This window comes from Octopus sinensis, linkage group LG19 (genome assembly GCF_006345805.1).
Source record: "Octopus sinensis linkage group LG19, ASM634580v1, whole genome shotgun sequence".
NCBI classification, from domain to species: domain Eukaryota; kingdom Metazoa; phylum Mollusca; class Cephalopoda; order Octopoda; family Octopodidae; genus Octopus; species Octopus sinensis.
The window spans coordinates 16166582-16192632 of record NC_043015.1 but is presented as its reverse complement, the minus strand read 5'-3'; the positions used below and the strand labels follow the sequence as shown (position 1 = coordinate 16192632).

Genomic DNA, 26051 nt, shown 5'->3' with positions numbered 1-26051 from the left:
TGTATGTACATTCAACCATCTTCTGTATTGCATTCCAGTTGTCATCTTAGCTACATACTATCTCAGTTTATTACTTTTGTCTTTGATGGCTGCTAGTATCCATATTTTGTCATTTACAAGTGATTTCCTATTGTGGGTGGTGGTTGTAATATTTCATTATCTTCATCCTTTGCTTGCTTCAGTCATAAGACTGTGGCCATGCTGGGACATCACCTTGAAGAATTTGATTTAATTGAATGAATTGACCCCAGAATTTATTTTTTTAAAGCCTGGTACTCATGCTATCAGTCATTTTGCCAAACTGCTAATTTATGGGGCTCTAAACACACCAACACTGGTTATCAAGTAGTGGTGGGAAATAAGCACAGACACAAAGATACACACACTCACACATACACATATATGATGGGCTTCTTTCATATTCCAGCTACCAAATTCACTCACAAGACTTAGATCGGCCCAAGATTATAGAAGACTCTTGCCCAAGGTGCCATGCAGTGGGACTGAACCCATAACCATGTGGTTGAGAAGCAAGTTTCTTACTACACAGCCATTCCTAGCCAAGTAGGAAATTACCATACTCTTCCTATCAGCTCTTCTGATGAGTACTGAGACTGATTTTTTTCTTAAATTCTTATGTATGAAACAGATTGGTAAAATTGGCTGAAATGGATCTATTAAACTGTATAGAACAGATATTAAATTATTCTTTTGCCAAATATACAAGTTTTTGTTTTTTTTTCTGACTCATGGCTGCTTAAAATCTGAGTAGTCATGTAGCCTGAGTAAAGTTTAAATCTTAAAATGCTAACTATCAATAAAGTAAGAAAAAGGCAAAGAATTACAAAAGCAAAAGGCATGCAACTTTAAATTGAGACAAATAAAATGAATGGTCCATATTTAGAGTTCATGTTAAATGCAAGCAGAGAGTGACAAAAGGTTCATGTAACATCTTTCTTAAAAATGAAAGTGTAAGAACAGTGTAGTGTTAGCTCTGCTTGTGTGTTGTGTGCATAAACATGAAGCAAAAACCATTGCAAGAGGACAGTGAGTGGCCTGAATGCATAAATTGAGTATAATCTACAAAAAAGAATAGAACACCATGTAAAATGCATATCTGTGCATAAAATTGTCATTTGGTTGCATTTCGTTGTTTCTGTTGCTGGCTGCAATCTGTACTTTGAAGTTTGATTGTCTGGCTTCCATGTTAACTATCATTTCTAGTGGTCTGGTCTCCATGTCATAGCAGTTAGGTTCACCAGTTTGTAGAAGAAATTTAGCTGCCATTTCTAGTGGTTTTATCACTATTTTGTGGCAGTCAGTAAGAGACAAATTGTTGTGTCGATGTCAATGTTGGAGTTCAACAATTTGTTGTTGAAGTAACCTGTTGTTGTCAATGTTAGTGGTACCAAATAATGGTTGGTAATGAATGTGGAAGTATAGTTGAGTGGCATGCTTTGTATGAGCCATGACAAAATGTAAACTTCAATATTTTGCATGTTATTACTTTGAAATGGTTGAGTGGCTCACTTTCATTGTTGGCTTCAGCAGTTTGTAGCGGTTGTATCAGTGTTACCAGTTTGTAGAAGTTGAATGTCAGGCGTTGAGTGATGTAGCTTGTTTTGGCTGCTATTTCCTTTTATTAGATGTAACAGTGTGAATGGTATATTGTGTTCACCACTTTAGCTTGCATTAAATGTCATTGTTGCCAAATGTGGCTTGGATAGGTGAGCAATGTAGATTTAGTTAGGCTGCATGTCATTCCCATGTAAAACCAAGTCACCATATTAACTTTTCAATGAATCCATTTATTTACATAAAGGCATTATAGAGATTAATTGCCAAGCATGTTAAGCTGTGTCTGTTTACTGAGATTTGGCTACAGGTCATAATGTATGCTGGCAAGAAGTGAGATCATTATTTCTTTGTGTTGGCATGAGGCAAGGGTGTTCTCTGTTTGAGGTAGACAAAATGATTCTGCTCAAACCAAGGATTCTTTGTAGTTACCTGTCTTCTCTGGAACTTCTACTCTCTCTGGAACCATACATTTATGACCATATTTTGGCAGGGGACAGCACAGAAATTTTCATTCATATCATGCAGTCTCATGAATACACCTGAAATGCAATTGGTCAGAATTCAGGGCTCAGTCACCTGATGTGTTGTGGCCTATTTCTCTTTACTGAGATATCAGAATTTCAAATTCCAAGCATTGCTACAAGAGAATCACCAAGCTCATTTAGGTATGCTTTTGAATCAGCTATAAATAAATTTTTCTCATGTTTATATATGACTCTGAGATCATATCTTTGTAAGTGTAACATTTTCAGTACTCATGATGTGAATAGACAAAAATTCTTCTGGAAAATTGATAATAATGCTTTAAGGCTAGTTTAAACCAATGCTGTCTTTCCATATGTCATATACATAGATTATGGCAAGCAGTTCCTTCTCTATTTGCAAGTAACTCCTTTTTGGGGGTTTCATTTAATGCATGTGATATATAAAACAATGAGATGACAATATTATGATATATTCATATTCTTTGACATCTTTTTAGCTGTCTACTAAGAGTAAACAGTAATCACTCATCATATCGCGGTTCACCTATTGTGCCCTCAGTACATCATGGATTTTTTTTGGCGAATATATGTAAATTTGTATTGTGGACTCCTCAGTATATTGCAGGTTTCTGTGGCTGATAGGTATTTATATTTTTTTAGATTTTAATTATTTCTGTGGTAAAATAAGCATTTTCATGCCTAAAAATTAATAAATAAAAATACAGTACAGTACTGCACTGTATAATACATTAATTAACATATATTAAAAGAAAATATGTTAGTATACCGTAGATGAGTAAACAAAGAATCACACATACTGTATGGAAAACGAAACTTGGGAGATGAGTGTGTGGTGTTGTTTTGCATTTATAATAAAATAAATATATATGAATTATAAAAATAATAATAAAAATATCCAGTAGAGTACTGTTTCTACTTCGCAGATTTTCACCTGTCGTGAAGGGTTTTGGAATGTAATACCCATGATAGTCAAGAGATTACTGTAATTTGTTTTTTGACATCATCATACTTAAGTATCTGCTATCAGTTTTTAGTTATCAAAACTTTTCCTGTGTGTATAATTCCATGTGAATTCGATGTCATCTTTGGTAAGCTCACATAAAGGTACAGAAATGTTAGATGAATTAGAAAAAAATTTTGCAACCATTCATGACTATTCCTAAAAATCTAAATACATCTTGTTTGTTTGTGGAATCTCAATAACGGTATGCACATGCTCTGGATTTGATTTAACACAAAGGTGAGTATGTGGCCAACATTCTTTGCCAATTTCTGTTTTCCCTGAGTTCAATATTTACCAAAGCTTGTTGCAAAAAGTCTCCTGAGCTGCATTGACCAAATAGTTAACACAAGAAAGAAGCAACTGAACACAATTTTGAGCTATCTTTGTCAGCTCTTCGTACTAGTAATTATGTTGTGTATCTAGTTTGGTGAACTCAGTAGCTTTGCCTATTTGTGTGGCAACTTTCTCAACTATGACAGTTAGATGATGTTCATGTATAATAACTGTTGAGATTGGTTGGATCAATGCAAATCCATTTTTGTGCTGTTGCTATTGAGTTGTCCCTTGCTGTTATTGCCCAACAACATGGGACAACTGTTGGACAATAATGCCAAGCTGCTCCATGCAACCAAGTTGCTTTTACTTTATCTTAAATAGCATATGGAATTTTACATAGAGGGTGTATGATTGGTGTGACATTTGGCTTTTAAATCAATTGAGTATTGACCAAGTAATTACAGAGTCAACTTCAAGTCTTTAATAAACCTAATTTGATACAGACAACTTTTCCTAGTAAAGGTGATACTTTCATATTGACAACTTGAAACATAAATTTCATAACATTATTGACTCAACTTTAAGTTCAATCTGACCTTCTGGCTGGATGGCATGCTGACTGAAGTTCTTCAGCTGAACTTTAGCTAACTGTAGTGTAAAATGAGCAAAGTGTGGAATATTTGCTTGTGTTGCAGTATCAAGCTTGAAGTCAATGCTTTGTCTATCTTCTATGATAGCTCATATCCAGCCAGATGTTACTGCATTCATTTCCAGTGTGATACTGTCTAGAAATAACTATTGATATGATGAGTCACTTTCCTGTGTGTTTATTTCTGACACCCATTGGGATTATTTAAAGCCTCACAGATTGGCAAAATGATTTTGCAGATGTTTTCCCATAGGCAGGACATTGTTTAGATTGATGACTCCTACCATATGAATTGATAGTCATTTCTTAACTTTTATTTTAATCTTTGAACAGCATGCTTTTAGATTTTCTTGATTTCTATTTTCCTCATCTGTTGATATATTTTGTGTTACAATAATATAAAAGAATCTTCAGTGATACTGTTTGCATGTATGGTAATTCAATAACTGTCACATTTATCTATAGCTATTTTTAAATGGTTAATTCTGCATATGAAAACAGTCAATCTTAAGTATTTTTATTTTGTATTCCACATACGATCATTCCTGTGATAAAATCTTCCAGTAAGTTTCCAAAACGACTGTCTTTAGCTTTCAGTTTAAAGTTAGTTAGAAGTGGATCAAATTTCTCAAACTATACTTGATTTCTATTAAATAGCAGACGTATGTGATGAAGTTATTTTTTAGTACTCTTGGAACTTCAGTTTAACAGTGATAATTTTGTCTTTAGTCTAGCTTTTCAAATTCAAAAAAGTTGTGCATGGAGTTTGGCAATGAGGAGATAGTTTCCTGTGACCCCTGCAGCAAGTGAATAAAGTTGTAGTATTGTTCCCAGACCTTGTAGTTTTCATCTAAATTTCCTTCAGATTTTTTGATGGTTTCAAGCTCATCATGTTTAGTTGAATGTATCCCCCAAAATGTGTGCAGGATATTTCACTTTCAAACAACTTGCAAAACAAATAAAATTAAAGGAGAGAATAAATACTCGGGTTTGTGTGCATGCTTTCTTTTGTGGTTAACTTATTCTGATAGTATTTTATGTCATGTTATAACAACATGAATAACTGGATAAAATAAGAAGAGACATTACATGTGGCTCATTAATCATGTGACTATTGTTAGAATGTATGTAATCTGTTTGTAAGATGATGTACCAAAATAAATAAGCAATTATTTTGGCAGTTTTGAATGCATATATATGTAGAAGATTTGTGAAATTAGATCGAGCATTTATTGTGGAAAATAACATAAAATATAGAATAACAAGGGAATCACTGACTATGACTTTTTACTGAAAAGAATAAAACCTGTATAATATTTGTTGAGTGATAAATATAATTTTCTTATTTTCCTGTTATTTTGATTTCGTTTTTGGATTTTGTTTGCAAGATTCTTTATGTGAATTTGTGAGTTGAAGCAGATTCTGTTGGTCTGGGAAGAGTCATTCTCTTTTAGTACCTTATAATTTAACACACTCACCGGTAAAATTTCCACTCATTTACTTATTTATTCTTCTAAAATTTTCGTTGCATTTTGCAACCTTTTCAATAGTTGTTGACTCTGTCCGTTATTTACACTGCGTTCATTTTGTTTGTTTGTGCGCATACATATATATGTATGTATGTAAGTGTGTCTATGCATGTATGTGTGTGTGTTCATATTTACATGTGTGTACGTTTGTATGTATGTATGTATGTATTCATGTGTTTGTGTGTTTTTATGTGTGTACCTGTCTCCTTGTGTGCATGCACACACACATACATGCATGCATACACACACATACATACAAACATGCATACATACATGCATACATACATGTGTATGTGCAGACACACTGACCCACACACATGCACACAAACAAAATGAATGCAGTGTAAATAACGGACAGAGTCAACAACTATTGAAAAGGTTGCTAGACTCAACAAAAATTTTAGAAGAATAAATAAGTAAATGAGTGGAAATTTTACCGGTGCGTGTGTTAAATTATAAGGTACTAAAAGAGAATGACTCTTCCCAGACACAACTGTTATTTTGATATTTTTATTTACATCCTCATACTCTCATTGGTAACTTTGATCATCTAAATTTTTCAGTAATACCTCCAAATAGAAAATCGATTATTTATATATACATCATCATTATTGATGGTATGGCTACCCTAGTATTTTATAAAAATACGATTATTTAAATAAAAACAAAACTTGAAAGTAAAATTTTTGTTGCATTGATACCAACAACTGGTATTATTTAATTTGAGTATGCTGAATTCAAATATGAAGTTAGTTTTCCTCTGTAAGCTTTACTTTTTTTTTTACTTGTTTCAGTTATTTGACTGTGGCCATGCTGGAGCACCGCCTTTAGTTGAGTAAATCGACCCCAGGACTTATTCTTTGTTAGCCTAGTACTTATTCTAATGGTATCTTTTTGCCAAACTGCTAAGTTACAGGGATGTACACACACCAACATCGGTTGTCAAGCGATGTTGGGGGTGGGGACAAACACACACACATATATATATACAACAGGCTTCTTTCAGTTTCCATCTACCAAATCCACTCACAAGGCTTTGGTCGGCCCAAGGCTATAGTAGAAGACACTTGCCCAAGGTATCACACAGTGGAACTGAACCTGGAACCATGTGGTTGGTAAGCAAGCTACTTACCACACACCCACTCCTGTGCCTAGATTACTTGCATTTAAGGGTTTTTTTAATATATTTTCCAAGTTTTGAAAATTTCCTGAGATATGATATAATCCATCTGATAATTTTCTAGTTATACTATCTTCAAACTAAGTGGAAAAGAACAAATATCTATGCATTGAGATTTTAACTTTATTCATATGTATGAGTTTCTACACCACAATAAGAATTAAGTTATAAAAATAATGTTTCTTATTCTGATCCTGAGTAAAATAAATGTTATATGCCAGTTTTTTTGCCATCTGCTTTTCAGTTGAAAATATATATTATGTACAAATGATAGGTGTACATAGTTGAGAAAGTGATTGGGATAGAAGATAAAACACAAATAGATCTTATTCAGGCAAGAATTTATGCTTGGAGCTCTTCATTTGTAGACTTTCTCAGGGAAATGTTGTTTAATGCTGTAGCAGTAGTCTGCTATCACGTTTTTTTTCCATCACTCTTGATAACATTCTTCCATGGTCCTGTGGTCTTGGTGGAAGCATTCACCTTGTTCATCACTTACATCTCCAATGTTTTCGGGGAATCGATTGCAGTGACTATGCATATTATTTACAAGAATTTCATAGTCATCTGCTTTTCTGTTCCAACGAAAATTCACGACTGCTACGAATGACAGCCATGCTGCTTTTTCCTTGTCATTCATGTTTCCTACAAATTCCTTACCATGTAGAAGTGCATGAATCTGAGGTCCATCAAACACACCTGCTTTGATCTTCTCAAATCATAAACCAGGAAATGCATAGACAATATGTTGAAAACATTCACCATCAGTATTCAATGCCTGAGTGAATTGCTTCATTGAGCTCAACTTTATATAGAGTGGTTGGAAAATAATCTTTCCTCAGCTGACAAATCATTCCCAATATTAGGCATGCCTACCTCCAGTGTCTCACAAATGGGCCACTTCTAAATCCAGTGTTACTCTTGAGCTCAGCTGTCCCACATGCAAACATAGCAAGGATACTTTGTGAAACCTTTCTGTTGGCTGAGGAGGAAACTGACCATTTTCAAATCTACACAAATGGTCCAGTTGTGCTCATGGCATTTTAGTTGGCCAATAACCATTTTTATGTCATTGTATTCTTCTTGTAAATGCACTGAGTGACCAGCATACATACATGCATGCATGCATAGGCACACACACTTACCCCCACACATGCGCACAAACAAAAGGAACGCAGTATAAATAACAGATAGAGTGAAGACTACTGAAAAGGTTGCAAGACGCAATGAAAATTTTAGGAAAATAAGAAATAAGTGAAAATTTTACCTGTGTGTTAAATTATAAGACACAAAAAGAAAATGATTCTCCCCAGACACAACAGAATATAAAAAGGTAATCTTCGAATTGCAAGAAAACTAGAGCATCGAGAGCAAAACCGATTACAGTTTTGAAATTAGCACAAAAAGGACTGTTAGAAGCAGTTAAAACATCTCATGCAGCTGAAAATTAAAAAAAAATTGTCCTCTGTAATTAACAAGTATGAAGGGAAGTAACTCAATAAATATATTTTAAAAAAAGGGGTATAGGACCTAATTTGAACTCGGAATATGAATGCTCAAACAGTTTTGTTAATTCCCTACCCTACCTTGCTTGTTTAATAAAGCTAAAAAATAATAACAATCTTGAGTTGTTGGAATTTGTAATTAATGACTCAATCTAATTACACTCTTGAAATAAGGGAGACAACTTGGAATTCTTGAAAACTAATTTAATGCTGTACATCGTAGTTATTCCCTCATATGAGGCCTTGTACTTCTTAAAATGTATTTTTATAGGTAAAGGCATCCCATACCATTGGAAATTACTGTCAGAATATCTGTAAACAATAGAAACACATCAACAAGTATCACCTAAATAATATGGTAAGTAGACGATTCATTGGCCATTAAAGTCACGGAAATTATTTGCAATTTCCGTTACGTGACGTAACGCCATTTAATGTAATTCTAGCGTAAGTTGTATGTAGTTTTTATGAGTTAAAATAGGAAACTAACAAACGAAACGCATTTTAGAATTTTGAAAATAGAAGTGTATGTAACATCAACAACTGGTGACCAAAAATTGTGAAAAGTAAATTTTTTAAACGATCCAAATAACTGAACTTCGGTGGATACACATGTGAGAAGTTGGTTCAGAAACTCTTTGTATTTCGTCTGCCGCTACGTTCTGAGTTCGAATTCCGCCGAGGTCGACTTTGCCTTTCATCCTTTCGGGGTCGATTAAATAAGTACCAGTTACGCACTGAGGTCGATATAATCGACTTAATCCGTTTGTCTGTCCTTGTTTGTTCTTTCTGTGTTTAGCCCCTTGTGGGTAGTAAAGAAATAGGTTCAGAAACTCTGGAACCAGGGAATGAAAGTCTACGCTCAAACGCAAAATGAATGAGAAAATAAAATGGTTAAATTTAAATAAAGTCATGCTTTTAATTTCGTCGCGTATATTTCTGCAAAGATTTATTTTGATTTCATTTATGTTTCATGAAGAGAACGTAAAGTTAGACGATTTCGTCAAACGTAGTAAAATAACTTGGCGGAGGTAAATACGCACACCACCCTTTTTCGGCGTAACAAAAATCCTAACCCAAAACACCGGGTGTACGTATTCTTTACTTCCACCAACTGAACAATTACCATATATAATATTTCGTGTGATTAACTCGTCACATAAAAATATTTAAAATATATATATATAAATTTAACAGACAAATATTCCGCCGAATACCCAATGGCCAGTGCGCCACTCACCGTGGTTATATTTTCGATGAAAAAATTTACTTTCAGGTGGTGCTAGTAAGTTAGACATGGTCTGGGCCAATAATGGCCGAAACCTATCAAAGTTACGTTCACTACTACTAGTTGTCCACTAACATCAAAGCAGCCAATTTCCATTATATTTTGTCGGAGCCAAACGAACATATTTTGGTGCATTTAGTTATGTCCCCTTTTTTTACGCACGTAAACTGAATAATTCGTTTTTGGATTTGGTTTGCAAGATTCTTTATATGAGTTCGTGTGTTGAAGCATATTCTATTGTGTCTGGGGAGAGTCATTTTCTTTTTGTGCCTTATAATGTAACACACTCGTCGATAAAATTTCCACTTATTTCTTATTTTTATTTTCCTAAAATTTTCGTTGCGTCTTGCAACCTTTTCAATAGTCAAGACTATTGGAAATTTTACCGGCGAGTGTGTTACATTATGAGGCACAAAAAGAAAACGACTCTCCTCAGACACAACTGAACAATTACCTTATATTAAAAAACAAATTGTAATTAAAAAAACAACTTATTTTTGAGTTATTTTACTTCCCTAGTAAATCGCCAGGAAGTAAAGTTGGCATTCTTTCGATATAACTCGACACAATCAAAACATTTCACTTCGGAATTTATTATTGGCACTGTGTAAGTCACTGTAGTGAAGACACATCGCTCAGTGGTTAGAGCATTGGGCTTACAATTGTGAAGTTGTAAGTTCAATTCTTGAACCAGGCTGTGTGTTGCGTTCTTGAGCAAGGCACTTTATTTTACATTGCTGTAGTTCACTTAGCTATAGAAATGAGTTCCGATGTCAGTGGTGTCAAACTTATTGGCGTTTGCCTTTCCTTGGACAACGTTGGTGGCATGGAGAGGGGAAACTAGTATGCATGAGTGACTATTGGTCTTCCACAAACAGCCTTTCTTGAACTTGTGCTTTGGAGGTGAACTTTCTAGGTATTATCCCATGGCCATTCATGACTAAAAGTGTCTAAAAAGTTTATGTAGCAATGGTAGCAGAAGATTGGGATTGTTGAACAGATACCAACTGTGGTACATGAATGAGTTTATTTTTGTTTATTTTATCCCATGTGTTCTTGGGTTTCCCTCTTCCACAAATTCCATCCACCTTAAGTGATCATCACTTGTGTATACTGCTGTCCTCATCCATATGCATTATATGTCCATACCAGTGCAATCTTCTTTCTTTCACACTACATCTGATTCCTCTTATACCCAATTTTTCTATCAACACATTTGTACTTTGTCATCGTGCTCATTTATGTTGCACATTGAATGAAGCATACTAGCTTCATTTCTTTCTTATCTTTGCAAGTCCTTTGCATTCAGAGCCTAATTCTCACTACTATGTAGTATTACTGTTTGTACATAAACATCATACTTATACTCTATCTTTCATTCTCAGAGTGAAAGTTTTAATTACCTACAGTAGTAAAAGATCTGTAAAAAATTTTCCCAGCATGTTCTTATTCTAGCAACTATACTTACAGAACATCTTTTTCTTTTGCTAATTAAGTCACCTAGGAAATAGACAGGACATTTGAGAAAGTTTGTTTTCCATGAGTTCTTAGTGCTTATTGCTTCTGAGCATCTGCTGCATGTAAACTCTACTTTCTCTCTTAACCTGCTTGTGATACCACTGCATCTCTTGCATTGGGTATGCCATGCCAAAGCTTTTCTTTTTCTATGTAATGAAGAATGCCATTTCCCTGATGGAAGCAGATATGTCTATTTTCTTATTTACTAAAGCTTTAGTCTTTGGTAAGTTAACTTTGAGGCCCTTTGATTTCAGGTTTTGCTTCCATACTTAGAACTTCAGTTTTAGTTCTACTAAGATTCAGCTATAAAAACAAGGTCATCAGCATAAAGGAGTTTCCATGGGCAGTAACTGGTTTTGTACTCCTCTGTTATGGCCTGGAGGACTAATGAAGGGACTGATTAGCCAGTGAATCATCATCATCGTTTAACGTCCGCTTTCCATACTAGCATGGGTAGGACGATTTTGACTGAGGGCTGGTGAACCAGATGGCTGCGCCAAGCTCCAGTCTTGATCTAGCAGAGTTTCTACAGCTGGATGCCCTTCCTAACGCTAACCACTCCGAGAGTGTAGTGGGCGCTTTTTACATGCCACCGGCATGGAGCCAGTCAGGCAGTACTGGCAATGACCTCGCTCGAATCTTTTTACACATGCCAGTGAAATGACATTGGCAACAATCATGCTCGAATGGTGCCCTTTTACGTGCCATGGGTATGGAAGCCAGTTGGCTGCTCGGGCAACGATCACACTCGGATGGTGCTCTTGGCACCCTACTAGCACAGGCACAAGTGCCAGTAAGGCGACGCTGGTAACGATCATACTCGAATGGTGCCCTTTTATGTGCCACTGGCACGGAAGCCGCTTAGCTGCTCTGTCAACGATCACACTCGTATGGTGATCTTTGCACCCCGCTAGCACGGATGCCAGTCAGCGAATTGATTTTGATTTCACTTGCCTCAACAGGTCTTCACAAGCAGAGTTTAGTGACCAAGGAAGGAAAAGGTACGCATAAGCGGGCTGGTTACGCTCCTGGCATAGGCCACAGGTTATGGTCTCATTTGGCTTGCCGGGTCTTCTCAAGCACAGCATATTTCCAAAAGTCTCAGTCGCTAGTCATTTCCTTGGTGAAGCCTAAAGTTCAAAGGTCATGCTTCACCACTTCATCCCAGGTCTTCCTGGGTCTACCTCTTCTATAGGTTCCCTCAATCGCTAGGTTGTGGCACTTTTTCACATGGCTATCCTCATCCATTCTCATCACATGACCATACCAGCACAGTTGTCTCTCTTGCACACCACATCTAATGCTTCTTAGGTCCAACTTTTCTCTCAAGGTACTTACACTCTGTCAAGTATGCACACTGACATTACACATCCATCGGATCATGCTGGCTTTATTCCTTGCGAGCTTATGCATGTCCTCAGCAGTCACAGCCCATGTTTCCCTGCCATGTAGCAGTTCGTATACATGCATCATAAAGTCTACCTTTTACTCTGAGCGAGAGGCCCTTTGTCACCAGCAGAGGTAAGAGCTCTCTGAACTTTGCCCAAGCTATTCTTATTCTAGCAGCTACACTTTCAGTGCACCCTCCTCCGCTACTGACTTGGTCACCTAGGTAACGGAAGCTATCAACTACTTCTAGTTTTTCTCCCTGGAATGTGGCGGATTTTCAGTGTTTATTGCTCCCGAGCATCTGCCACATACAAAAACTATCTTTCCAGTTAGCCTTCCTTTGATATTGCTGCACCTCTTATGTGTCCATAGCTTACACTGGATACATCTTATAGAGTTTCTACCTACACCTCTACTACAGATCGAGCAGGGCCATCTACCTGAAGGGATTTGTGGTTTGCTTGCCTTCCTACTTATTAGGACTTTTGTTTTAGCTAGGTTGATTCTAAGGCCCTTCGATTCTAATCCTTGTTTCCACACTTGAAACTTCTCCTCTAGTTCTGATAGTGACTCAGCAATTAGAGTAAGGTCATCAGCATGTAGGAGCTCCCAATGGCATCCTGTCTTGAATTCCTCTGTTATTGCCTGGAGGACTACGATAAATAGGAGGGGGCTGAGGACTGAACCCTGGTGGACCCCAACCTCTACCTTGAATTCTTCAGTATACTCGTTCCCAACCCTCACCTTACTTACAGTGTCCCTGTACATGGCTTGCACAGCTCTCACTAACCATTCATCTATCCCTGGTTTCCTCATTGACCACCAGATAAGGGATCAGGGAACCCTGTCAAAGGCTTTCTCCATGTCAACGAAAGCCAGGTACAGGGGCTTATCTTTGGCTAGGTATTTCTCCTGCAGCTGTCTTACCAGAAATATGGCATCAGTGGTGCTTTTCCCTGGCATGAAACCAAACTGCATCTCATCCAAGCTGACTCTCTCCTTAATCAGTTGGGCTATGACCCTCTCCGTAACCTTCATTACCTGATCCAGCAGCTTGATACTCCTGTAGTTATTTGTAGATACCGCTGTAATTATTTGTATCTAAAGCGTCACCTTTACCTTTGTAGCAGTTGACTATTATGCTGCTACACCAGTCATTGGGTATGACTCCTTCGTGTATCACCTGGTTAACTATATGGGTGACTAGGCTATAGCCAACACTGCCAGATATTTTGAGCATCTCTGCAGTAATTTCTGAAGGGCCTGGGGCTTTCCCTGTCTTCATGCTTCTAATTGCCTTAACTACCAAGGAACTGTCAACTCAGATAGCTGGTCCCTCTGTCGGGTCGACATTCAGCAGACTCTCTTTATCCCATTCATTTTCTTTATTCAGCAACCTTTCATAGTGGCATCTCCAAACCTCTCTCTTTGCATCATCATTTAGCGCAAATGAACCATCATCCATGCGAACACCCTTCTCTCCTACCACAACACGATTATCTCTCACACACTGTCTTGCAACACGAAATACCTCATGTCTTTGGTCCTTACGGCGCAGAACATTGGCAAATTTTTTCTTATCTGCTTCCCCTCTGGCTAAATAAACCTGCCTCCTAGCTTCCCTTCTGGCAGTCTGATACAGTTCCATGCTACCACCGTTCTTGTCAACAACATTGTTCCACCACAACGTTATTTTGGGTCGAGAGGGGACTTTGCACCATCCACGGATCTGGTCAGTGGCCCTTAGCAGGTTGTCCCATAGGAACCTCCAGTTGTCTTCTGTACCATGTGAAGCTATATCCCCTTCTATTTCATCAAAGGCTCCAAGTAATAATATGTCTCTAAATCTCTGGTGGTGGTGGTCATTTGTGCAGATTGGTATGATTTCTTTTTAAAAACAATAATGAATAATGCAAGAATATATTTATTTATAAAGTTTAAACAGAACATGGAATGAAATGTATTTATTTATAAACTTTAAACTGAACATCAATTGTTTTATAAACCTAACAGCGTGGTTGTACGTAAATAAACGGCATAAATTAACAAAGGTCTAAACCTGACGTAAATACACGAAGTTGACGTCAGATTTTTCTACTTTCACTTTTGACAGCTAATACCATGACAGTGCCAGTTAAAATCTCTTAGCTGAAATTTTTCATCCTCTGAGATTCGTATTTTACAGCCAAGGAATCGCAGTGTAGTAAGAGGGTCACCAGGCATGCTTTAGTTTATATAGGGTGGTGGGTGGGGAAGTAGGAAGTAGGTCTTGGCTAAGCTAAAGTAATCAAAAGAGAGGGAGAAAGACACATAGTGATACAGAGATGGGGTACACGACACGAACTAGCAAACAAGCTAGGAATTGTAAGAGAGAGATAGAGAGTCAGTCAGATAGACAGATAGATAGATGGATGGGCACATACTGAGCCAGTGAGGTGGGGGGTGGGGTCACGACACGCGGGAGGAATGGTTCTGGGGATTTGGAGAAAGACAAAATTAGAGACGAGTGATTGTGTGATTGATATCTCAGCCATCAACAAGGAAGACGAAAATATAGAACTGAAATGAACTTGTTAAAAAATGTTAAAAAAATAAAAATAATATTTTTTTAACAAGCTCACTAGCTAATCATGACACCAGTGACTTTTTTCTATATATCACTTGTGGGTGGATGAGTTGCTGCTATTTCTAGCGGTTGCGTGTCTATCATTGAGGAGACTAAGGAACGTTGAAATCACATGATTTGGTGGTCTCAGTGCTAAAGGGATTTATCTCCCTACTAGCATTTTGCACCAAAAGCCAATATGAGAGTTTCTTTCATGGTAACTAACACAGTATAGTTCTGATGGAATATCCATGGTTAAGTGGGGACAAATATTACTTCTCGGTATTAGTACTGCCTCTGTTGCTAATATATATATTTTAACAAGTGATAACACTGTATATACTCATAGACAAGTCACTATGTTTTATTCATATAAAGTTACCTAAAAAAAATAGAAAAAGTTACTGGTGTCTTAGCTACAGAACCTTACTCCAGGTTTGAAATGTACAGTATACACTAACACACAAACACACCCCTCCCACTGGCAAATGATTGAATATATTTCACTATGCAGTCTGTATGAGTATTGGCATTGTAAACAAAGTTGTTGTCATGTACAGAAACAAATAAAACTGCTCACGGAAAATTCGAATTTGGTTCAAGAGCAAAGGTGTTTTATGATGAGGCACATATACTTCTCATAACCGTCCTAACCTTTCATATTTATACACGCAGTTTTGTTGGTAGAAGTGCTAAAAAAATTTATGCTATTTTTGATAGAGAAAGATGATGTAAAAAAGCAACCATGAGTATTTGAAAGCAAATGGGTTATGAGGTTTGTTTCTGAGTTGTGTATTATTGAATATGATTATGAGTGTGGAAATTAGTGTTGAAGGAGTGTTTTATGTGTAACATATTATCAAGGTATTTGTGGAAGCAAAAAGAACTTTCAAGAAAATGCTAAAACAAGATGTCTTGATGTGGGAAGTCAGAGAAAGATATATGAGTGCTTGTAAATTATGTAGGAATAGATTTGTTACTTGTGTAACTATGAAAACAAAAGCTAATAGATAGCTTACAACTTACTGCTATCTATGAATACAAGTAAATATAGTATTGCTCAAAATTTCCACATGTAAATGTGATTCATGAACAGAAATTGGCTTGCAAATTGGTAGTGATGAGTAACTCATGAAGCCATTGCATGAATATTATAAATACAGTTTTAATAAAGTTAATTTAAAATCAATTCATAAGTGTTTATTTCATTGTAACAAAGTCTCATGGATTTAATGAAAGTATCTGAATGAAAGCATTTGATAATAAAACTTTTTACATGTTGCATTACGTTTTTTATGTCCTTCTGTGCTGAAGATTACTGGCAGTAATTCCACATTTTTCGTCAGTTAATTTTGCAGGCCACTTTTAATTGGTAAAATTTAACTGGTAAAACACTTTTCAATATGTTTTCTGTTTTGTTTAGTATGCTTGAATTTTCTTGATATATTTGAGACAGCAATTATAATAAACACTGCACATTAGAAAGGTCAATATGTATCATACACCAGGGATATTTTTTACCTTGGATTTCATAGCCCAAAATTTGTGATGGACATTACATAGGGGTTCATATTGAACAAGAATAAATATGGTAAATTGCTATGTATTAATTTCTGATGCCTGAGTAACATTTACTTAGAAGGTGTGTTTCTTGTAATTTGCTCTTAGACTTGAAATCAATTCTTATGTGCAATTCAGGACTTGAGATAAATCCAATGAAGAATAGTAGGCTTGAAATCAGAATAGAATCACATCTATACAACTCCATAGTCAACTGCACTGAAACAAATCATTACATATATGAAAGAAACAATATTGTATTATATATTATGAGATGTATACATAAATGATTTAACATTTGTGGAAAGGAACTGATAGGGCAAGAATTTAAAGAGTTAATTTATTTCTATTTGTAAAAGCTCATTTTCATGATTAGCAGATAACAAGTAACAAGATAACTTAAAAACTAAAAAATAGAGTCAATATAAGTTAAAAATTTGGAGAAATGTTTGTTCACAAGAATATAATTACGCTTGCCTTCTGTGCAAGGTTGTTACCATAGCAAAGTGAAAAGGTGTGTGTGTGTGAGGGAGAGAGAGAAGTTGTGTTGATGTATGTGTGTGTGTATGTGTGTGAGGGAGAGAGAAGTTGTGTGTTGATGTATGTGTGTGTGAGGGAGAGATAGAGTAAGTGACAGCGTATACCAAAAATAAAAATATAAAATGGTTTTTTTTCTTAAACACGAGATATAGTGTTCAAATTTAGGATGTTTTTGAAAGACACTATATTTTATAATCAGATTATATATACTTTCTCACACAACAATTAAAATATATTTATTTTAAATCGTTCATCTTTCTCCCCCCTCTCACACACACTCACATTACTTTGGGCGTGAAAGAGTTTTGTTTTTATTTTACACAGAGGAAAAAGTCTTTTGTTGAGAATCCATTTATTTAATAACATAGAAACAAAGAATTACATAATATAAATGGGTAAAATTTCTGAGGCTCTACCACACCCATCCCATTTCTTGGGCCACAAAAAGGGTTTTGTAGCATATTAGGAGGTTAGGGTAGTTGATTAGACGCAAAAAATCCGATTTTATTTTCTTAGTGAAAATCGTGTGAGTGTTATCTAAAAATTTGCCTGGAGTTTTTCATGGTAAATTTGAGACTAAAAAAATGTTTTCCATATTCTTAATCCCCGTATTTTTCCACGTACATTGAAAAATAGATGGTGAAAAGATCAATGGGTGGTGGGGGGTGAAATTTCCGAGGCTTCCACCACACCTCACCCTGTTTCTCGGACCACAAAAAGGGCTTTGTAGCATATTAGGAGGCCAGGGTAGTTGATTCCATGCAAAAAATCCAATTTTTTTTTTTCTTAGTGAAAATCGTGCAAGTGTTAATCTAAAAATTTAATCTAAAACCTTTTTTCCATTCATTTCTGTTTATGAAATTCTCTGTACATAATTTTGCTTTCTCAGTGGTCAAGGTAAACGATGACTGGCAAAGCAACAGTACCCTAATGCTGACATTGGATAATGCGCTGATTGAAATCGAGGATGGCCTGCTCAAAATGGGTGAGGCAGTATTGGACACATTCAGTTTGCCATCCTCATTGCGATAGGATGTTAACACACTCCCACCAAAGTTATTTCTGTAGTTGTTGTATGACACTGATGGCCTTGCGGAGTACCTGAGAATAAATGAACTGAAATTGCTCTCTGATCAGAGGCTGGCGTTCGAATGATCAGAGACTGGCATTTGAAAGTGTCGTCAGTGCCATTGAAAAACTGGTGGACAGCATTTTTCCCTCGATACTCCTGGAGGTACCAGCAAATCCTTTGTAACACAATTAATACTTGCTAAGATTCGTCACGAGAAACAAATTGCGCTAGCCGTTGCCTCCTCAGGAATCGCTGCTACATTATTGCCGGGAGGTAGGATGGCACACTCGGCATTCAAGCTGCCTTTACATTTGGTGCGGGCTGAGGTTCCTACTTGCAACATTGGCAAAAATTCAGAGGGAGCTGAAGTTCTTAGACAGTGCTGTCTCATTGTATGGGACGAAAGCACAATGGCCAATAAGGGTGCCCTTGAGGCACTTGACCGGTCACTGAAATGTATCAGGGATTCTACTGCTTCTATGGGTGGTGTAACTCTATTGCTTTCAGGAGATTTCTGGCAAACCTTTCCTGTCATCCCTAAAGGGAGCCAGGTTGATGAAGTGCACGCATGCCTTAAGTCATCCACATTGTGGCCCCAGGTTAAGACCTTAAGCCTAAGCACAAACATGCGTGCACACTTGCTTGGTTATAGCACGTCTGCAGCATTTGCTGAAGACATTTTAGCCCTTGGAGAAGGCAAGGTCCCTAGGAATGATAGGGGTGACATATCCATCTCTGAACTGTGCAACACTGTGGACAACCCTTCCGATCTTTTGGAAACAGTGTTTCCCAATCTGGAAAGTAGTTATGCTGACATCAATTGGCTCAGTGAAACAACCATCCTGGCCACCCAAAACGTAACTCAGTGCTATCGACGACCAGCTCATAAGCCGAATTCTGGGTGAGGAGCGCATCTACAAATCGATTGACCGGACCTCTGATCCCCAAGACATTGTCAATTACCTTATCAAATTTCTCAGCTCACTGGAGCCAGCAGGGCTTCCATATCACATTCTTAGGCTAAGGGTTGGATGCCTAATTATGCTAATCAGAATCTTGCTTTTGCCTAAACAGTGCAACGGGACCCGCTTAGTAATCAAGTCCCTGACGCCCTACTTGATTGAGGCCACCATTGTTACAAGATGTGGGAGGGGTGAAAATGTTTTCATTTCAAGGATGCAGCTTTATCTCTCGGGGTCAGGCATGTCATTTAACTTCTGCAGATTGCAGTTCCCAGTGAGACCATGCTTCGCCAATGTCCATCAACAAATCCCAAAGCCAATAACTATCGGTGGCAGGTATCCATTTGGGGTTTTCCATTCAATCAGGATAAAAAAATTGATAAACCGATTCTTTATAGGATTTCCCACTAAAATTGGCTAAACCCCATTTACAACCATAACTTTTACCAGTTTTGACATATTTTGCTCAAACTTGATGGCAGCATTACTTAGGACTCATAGGATCTTTGAATGCCTTAAGTTCTAAAAAAAAAACAAAAAACAATCGATGAATGAAAATAATTGACAAACCGATACCTTATGGGATTTCCCAATCAAATTGCCTGCAACCCATTTTTAGCCAAACTTTTACCAATTTCAACAGATTTTGCTGAAATTTGATGTCGGTGTCACTTATTTTGGTTTGAAATAAAGTACTTGATCACTTAATAATCCTAACTTAATCCCGGGCAACACCAGGCTATACTACTAGTTCTGAGTTAAAATTCTACTAAGTTCAGCTGTGCCTTTCATTGTTTTAAAGTTGATAACATAAAGGACTTGTCATGTACTAAGGTTGAAGATATTAACTGATCCTCTTCCTGAAAATATCAGGCTTTGTGCCTATGTTAGAAACAGTTATTAAGGGTAGAAGATTAGAAACAGTTATGGTGGGTTGGTTGGTGCATTACAATGTTGGAGTTTTTGTTTTGGTTCTTTACTTTCTAAATTCAAATCCTGCTAAGGTCAACTTTGTTTTTTGTGCTTTTAGATCAATAAATTAAAGGTACCGGTCAAGTACTAGGATCTGTAGTATCAACTAACCCCTTCTTCCAAATTTGAGGTCCGGTGTCTTTACAAGGAGTTATTGTCACTCATCTTTTTGGGGTTAAGGAAATAGAGTACCAGTCAAGTAATGGGGTCGATGATATTCATTAATTCTCTCCTCTCAAAATTGTTGGCCTTGTGCCTAAATCAGAAACTTTTATTATTGTTATTACTCATATAATAATTTATGTTATTTCAGGAATAATGGACAACTACAATAAAGAATCCAAAACGGTACCGGAAAGAAACCCAAATGTGATTTATAAGAAATTATCAACAGACACAAAATATGACGGAGCTAAATTGAATCAAAATAAATTTAAGAAAGATAATTCAGAACAGTCTGATAAAAATCAACAATCAAAATCAGTGTCTTCTGATGGAAAGAAATATAAAGCTAAAAAGTCTAAAATAAAATGGAAAAATCTTGAACTTGATTTTCAAAATGATCCTTGGACATCTGTAAGAACTCATGAATGTTCCAAACACAGAATATGTTGTTTAAACTTGAAATTATTTCAAGACCTGATTGAGAAGGATGCAAGCAGTATTTGTCTACAGTTGGGATCCTGTGAAGAATGCTTCAAATACTTTCTCAATAAACCAATTGATCTTCACACAACAACATTGTTTTTGAAAGTCTTGAGACAAAGTTTGAAATCTTTCACACTAAAGGAAATGAACAACAAACATCTGTCACTAATGATGTATTCCACATTCTTTGATCATATCAATGATGTAATTATTGCCATAAGAGACATAAATGACAAAGAAAAAGACTTCTTAACTGAAATATTAAATATATTTAAAATAATTCTAACACTTACTCCCAGCCATTATGTAAAAGTCATGCAAACTGTTGGCATTATAGATATTGCTGTTCAAGATCCTGATTCAGAACTTAATTTGAAAATGAAAGAACTACAAAATCTTTTACAATCTATCAGTTCTGAACATGCACCTAGATCCAGGCAGAGCAGAACAGATTCTTCATATAGTATTGTGGATGATTTTAGGAATCTAAAACTGATTCCCACAGTAGGAGAGATTATTTCAAATAAGAAACCTATCCTCCATAAAAATATAAAAAAAGGTGCTTATGAAAATCTTGACCATTATCTGGACGTACAGTTCTGTTTGTTACGCGAAGATTTTGTTGGTCCATTACGTAATGGCTTAGCTTTATTCATCGGTGATAAGAAAATACTGAATGATAAAAAAAATGATGACTTTTATATTTATCATAAAGTATATGTTATAGATTGGGTAACAACTAAGAATGGTATTCAATATAAAGTATCATTTGATGTTTCTAAATTCTCAAATATCAATTGGGAACAGAATAAAAGATTTATATTTGGGTCACTTCTCTGTTTGTCTGAAGACAATTTCATAACTACTTACTATGCTACTGTTTCTGATAGGAATTCAGAAGAATTGCAGCAAGGAATTGTTACAGTGAACTTCTTTCCTGATGTTAAATTGAATATGGTAATAAATAAGCAATTTGTTATGGTTGAATCAAAAGCTTTTTATGAAGGATATCGACCTATTTTGATGGGTTTAAAGGAAATTGTTTCTTGTGATTTACCTTTCAAGGATTATATTTTATATGCTGATAAAAATGTGAAGGCTCCAAAATATTTGACAGCTTGTAGCCCTGTCTTTGATTTATCTTGTCTCACTGATAAATCCAAACTTGTTTATGATTATTCCACCAAAACTGTTAAAGTTCAGAGAACCTCTTCAACTGCCATTAAGGTTGATGTTCTAGGTAACAGCTGGCCAGAAGCAGTGTCACTGAATTTCAATGATTCTCAGTTAAGTGCATTTTCCAATATTTTATCCAAAGAATTCTCTCTTACACAAGGTCCACCAGGTACAGGAAAGACTTATATTGGTCTTCAGACAGTCAAGGTTCTCTGTAGCAACTATGAGAAATGGTGTGGCAAGCCAATGCTGATTGTATGTTACACAAACCATTCTTTGGATCAGTTTCTTGAAGGTATTGATAAGTTTTTAGATGGAGGTATTGTTCGAGTTGGAGGACGAAGCTCTAGTGAAATTCTTAAAAAATATTCTCTGCACCAAATGAAATTAGAATTTTCATGGCAAAATCATTTTGCTCTGAATATAAACAAACAAAATGTTGAAAAGGAAATAAAAGAACTTAAAAGCAATATTGATGGAAAAACTGACCAGTTTCAGGAAACAAGATATAAAATTGTTTCTATTGATATTCTTGGACAATATATGGGTCATCTTTATGACTTGTTAATAGAAGGTTTTCAAGATAATTTTGGGAAACTGAATGGAAATAAATATTTTATCATAGAAGAATGGTTAGGTTTTGGAGATGTCACAGTTAATGAAGAAAATAGTTTTGAAAAAGTAGCTAATTATGATGAAGTTATTGATGACTCTGATGTTGAATTTCTTCAAAATAATCATATGCTTGATACAGATATTGAAGATTTAAGTCAAGCAAGATGTAAAAGAAATCCCGTCTCTGATGAAACAAAAGAAAGTGATAATTTAAACAATACAGATGGATTTGAAAGAACAGCAAAAGAAAAAGAAAAATTGCAAAAGAGACTCAAAGTGGAATTAAAATCTACAGAGATAATGTCTGTTGAAGAAATTGATTCACTCAGTTATATTGATTTGTGGATAATGCCTGTTTCCAAACGTTGGTGCCTTTATCGTTATTGGGTATCTCTCTATTCTTCAAAATTATTAGAAGACATTTTTGAATTAACAACAGAGTACAACATGGCTGCAAAGAGATTGGAAGAGCTGAGATATGAAGAAGACAAAATCATCTTTCAGAATTCTTTAATCATTGGAATGACGACTACAGGTGCTGCTAGATATCGAGCAATTCTTCAAGAAATCCAGCCACGAATTATAATTGTAGAGGAAGCAGCAGAAATTCTTGAGGCTCATATTATAACAAGCTTAAATTGCAAGTGTGAACAACTTATTCTTATTGGTGATCACAAACAACTGCAACCATCTACAAATGTCTATAAACTTGCAAAACACTACAATTTGGAAATTTCTCTCTTTGAACGCATGTTTAATAATGACATCGAAGTGAAATGCCTTAACTTTCAACATCGCATGCGGCCTGAAATTGCAGAACTGGTTCATCCAATTTATCCAGAGTTAAAAAATCACCATTCAGTGAAACTGTATGATAATATCCATGGAATTAGTAAAAATATATATTTTATTAATCACAATCAGCCAGAAAATGAAGTTAGATTTGGGACAAGTAAACACAATCCATATGAGGCATCATTTATCACTGGATTATGTTGTTATTTACGAAAACAAGGTTATGAAAGCTCACAAATCACTATACTGACAACATATTCAGGACAGTTGTTTTCTATAAAGAAATTGATTAAAACTGAGCGACTATGTGATGGTGTCAGAGTAACCATCATTGACAATTATCAAGGAGAAGAAAATGACATAATTTTATTGTCTTTAGTCAGAAGTAATGAGCTTAATTCAGTTGGATATCTAAAAATTGATAACAGAGTATGTGTTGCATTATCAAGAGCAAAGAAAGGCTTATATGTCATTGGAAATTTTAAGCTTCTTGCTACAAACAGTCCACTTTGGGCAGAAATTTTGTTGTCGTTAGAGGAGAAGAAAATACTTGTTGATGCAATGATATTGAAATGTCAGAATCATCCTGAAACATGTGCTCAAGTAACATCTTTTGAAGACTTTTGTAAGGCACCAGAAGGTGGATGTTTAAAACCATGTGAAGCACGTCTAGATTGTGGACACACTTGTGCATTACTGTGTCATCCTTATGATAAGGAACACAAAGGTCATCAGTTTTGTGAATGTAAGTCAAGCATTAGGTAGCAAAAATTCGTCTATAACAACCATATTAATTTGTAAACAAATATGTACAAAACTTGTGATATAATCAAAGAGTTAAATAGATATTTATGTATCTTTTTACTAAAAGAGTATTAATGTTGCAGTGAACATAAAATATAAATGCTTTGATAAAAACACATTGCTTCATGTCTTTCATATATGTTATTGTTATTTTAAAAAAATTGTATATAAAATTTTTTCAAGAAACTGGACTGGTTATTTGAATTCTTACAGATCTATCTCATTCATTTCAACATGGTAACTTAAAATTAAAACTTGAAATATACTAATATTACTTGTATTCTTTTTCCTCTCTTGTTTTCAGTTCATTTACTATTGTGACTGATAAGAAAGTATTATATGTACTCTGACATGTACCTTATTTTACTTCACCCATTTTAAACCTTGCTATATAGTTTCCTCTGCTACAGTTCTCTGGTATTCTTGACACAAGGTCATGTTTGTTTGGTGTATGTTTCAGTTTCATGTACTCAAATTGACTTGGCACTTGTCTGGAAAATCTTGACTTAAGTTTTTGTTGACAGTCCCTTAGAGTCTCACATGTTTAGTAGCTAGAGTGCTACTGTCACGTTGCATACATTGGTGTCTCTGCTTCCCTGGTTACTAATGATACTAAGTGGGTGAAAGTATTAATATTTTTAGTGTTTCCTCTTGTAGCATGATTTGGTCAGTCGCATAGATTTGAGGATTTTAGTCTTTCATCTCTAGATATTGAAACCAACTCGTGCATAAGCAACTGTCACATTTGTTTTGATTGCTGGTTATGAGCTGTAGCACCAGATTATTTGTAAGTCCCATTAACTTGTTTTCTGGTTGCTCAGTTGATCCTGTTTCTTTTCTTTGTATAGATTTTTAATAGTATCAGTTAAACTTGGCAGATGTGATGTTGGAGATATTCTCAAAAAGTCTCCTTGATATTTTATTCTATTCGGCAATATCTTGTTAAATACATATCTTAGAATGGATTGAATTGTGATCCTCTTTAGGATCTTCATTATACTTGCTAATTTTCTTAAGGCTTCTTAGAATGGTTGAAGATCACTGTTGTGTAGCTTATTAAAACTAATAATTGTTTAAGTAGCAATTCATTTACATAGTACATTTTAACACACTTTTTTTCATTATCTATTTGATCCTTTTATTCACCACTTCTTTTCTGTACCATTAATAACTTTTGATTGGCTTAACAATCTCTATGTTCAATTTTTGTAATCTATCCTTTCATCCTATACCCAATCATTGCTAATTAATAAATTCAAATGGCTAATTAATAGGGCCGGTGTGGAAGTGATAGCAAATGCCTAATTAATAAATTCAACAAACTGTCAGAGCCTCTCACCAACATATTACAACCATCAGCCCACAGATATGCCGATTCTTCTCTCTGCCTCTTCTACCTCTACTATGAGGACTTCTAATCAAGTTGAATATCCTTTCTATCCAAGTATTCCAACAAATATCTCTCTTTACTGTGTGTCATCTCCCTAGATTCAGACTTTGTCTAATCATTCCTTGCTAGAATAGACTTTTCTGGAATTCTTCCTCCACCATGTTTTTCTTACAGATATTAACTTACAGAGGTCCAAATTAAATTCAAACACATAGATCTCACTTGTCTAAGTAGGCATGCATATTGTAAACTTATCAAAATGTTCCTGGAATAGTTTGAAGGAGGACATTCAGTGAAAGCGACTGGATCTGTGGAGTGTGAAGAATTGGATTCTTCTCCATGACAATGCACCCTGTCACTGAGCTCTATTCACTCATGAGTTTCATGCCAAAAACAATATGTTATCACTTCCACACCAGCCCTATTTGCCAAATTTAGCACCTATAGACTTCCATCTCATGCCCAAGATGAAAATGCTGCGTAAAGGTTGC

General features: G+C 35.7%; 2 protein-coding genes across 2 annotated transcripts; both read left to right on the top strand.

Moving 5' to 3' along the window:
- Positions 1 to 8285: 8285 nt before the first annotated feature.
- LOC115222334 (NFX1-type zinc finger-containing protein 1-like) lies at positions 8286 to 24276 on the top strand. The gene is made up of 2 exons (XM_036511111.1): positions 8286 to 8584; positions 20446 to 24276. Exon 2 carries the CDS (start codon positions 20451 to 20453, stop codon positions 24129 to 24131), a length of 3681 nt encoding a protein of 1226 aa, XP_036367004.1. The 5' UTR covers positions 8286 to 8584; positions 20446 to 20450; the 3' UTR covers positions 24132 to 24276.
- Positions 18477 to 19103, top strand: LOC118767203. The gene has a single exon (XM_036511424.1). It carries the CDS (start codon positions 18477 to 18479, stop codon positions 19101 to 19103), a length of 627 nt encoding a protein of 208 aa, XP_036367317.1.
- Positions 24277 to 26051: the final 1775 nt, after the last annotated feature.

What these genes read in the sequence shown, in the direction of transcription:
- LOC118767203 (XM_036511424.1), top strand. Translation starts at nt 18,477, where the DNA reads ATGGCACACTCGGCATTCAAGCTGCCTTTACATTTGGTGCGGGCTGAG.
- LOC115222334 (XM_036511111.1), top strand. Translation starts at nt 20,451, where the DNA reads ATGGACAACTACAATAAAGAATCCAAAACGGTACCGGAAAGAAACCCA.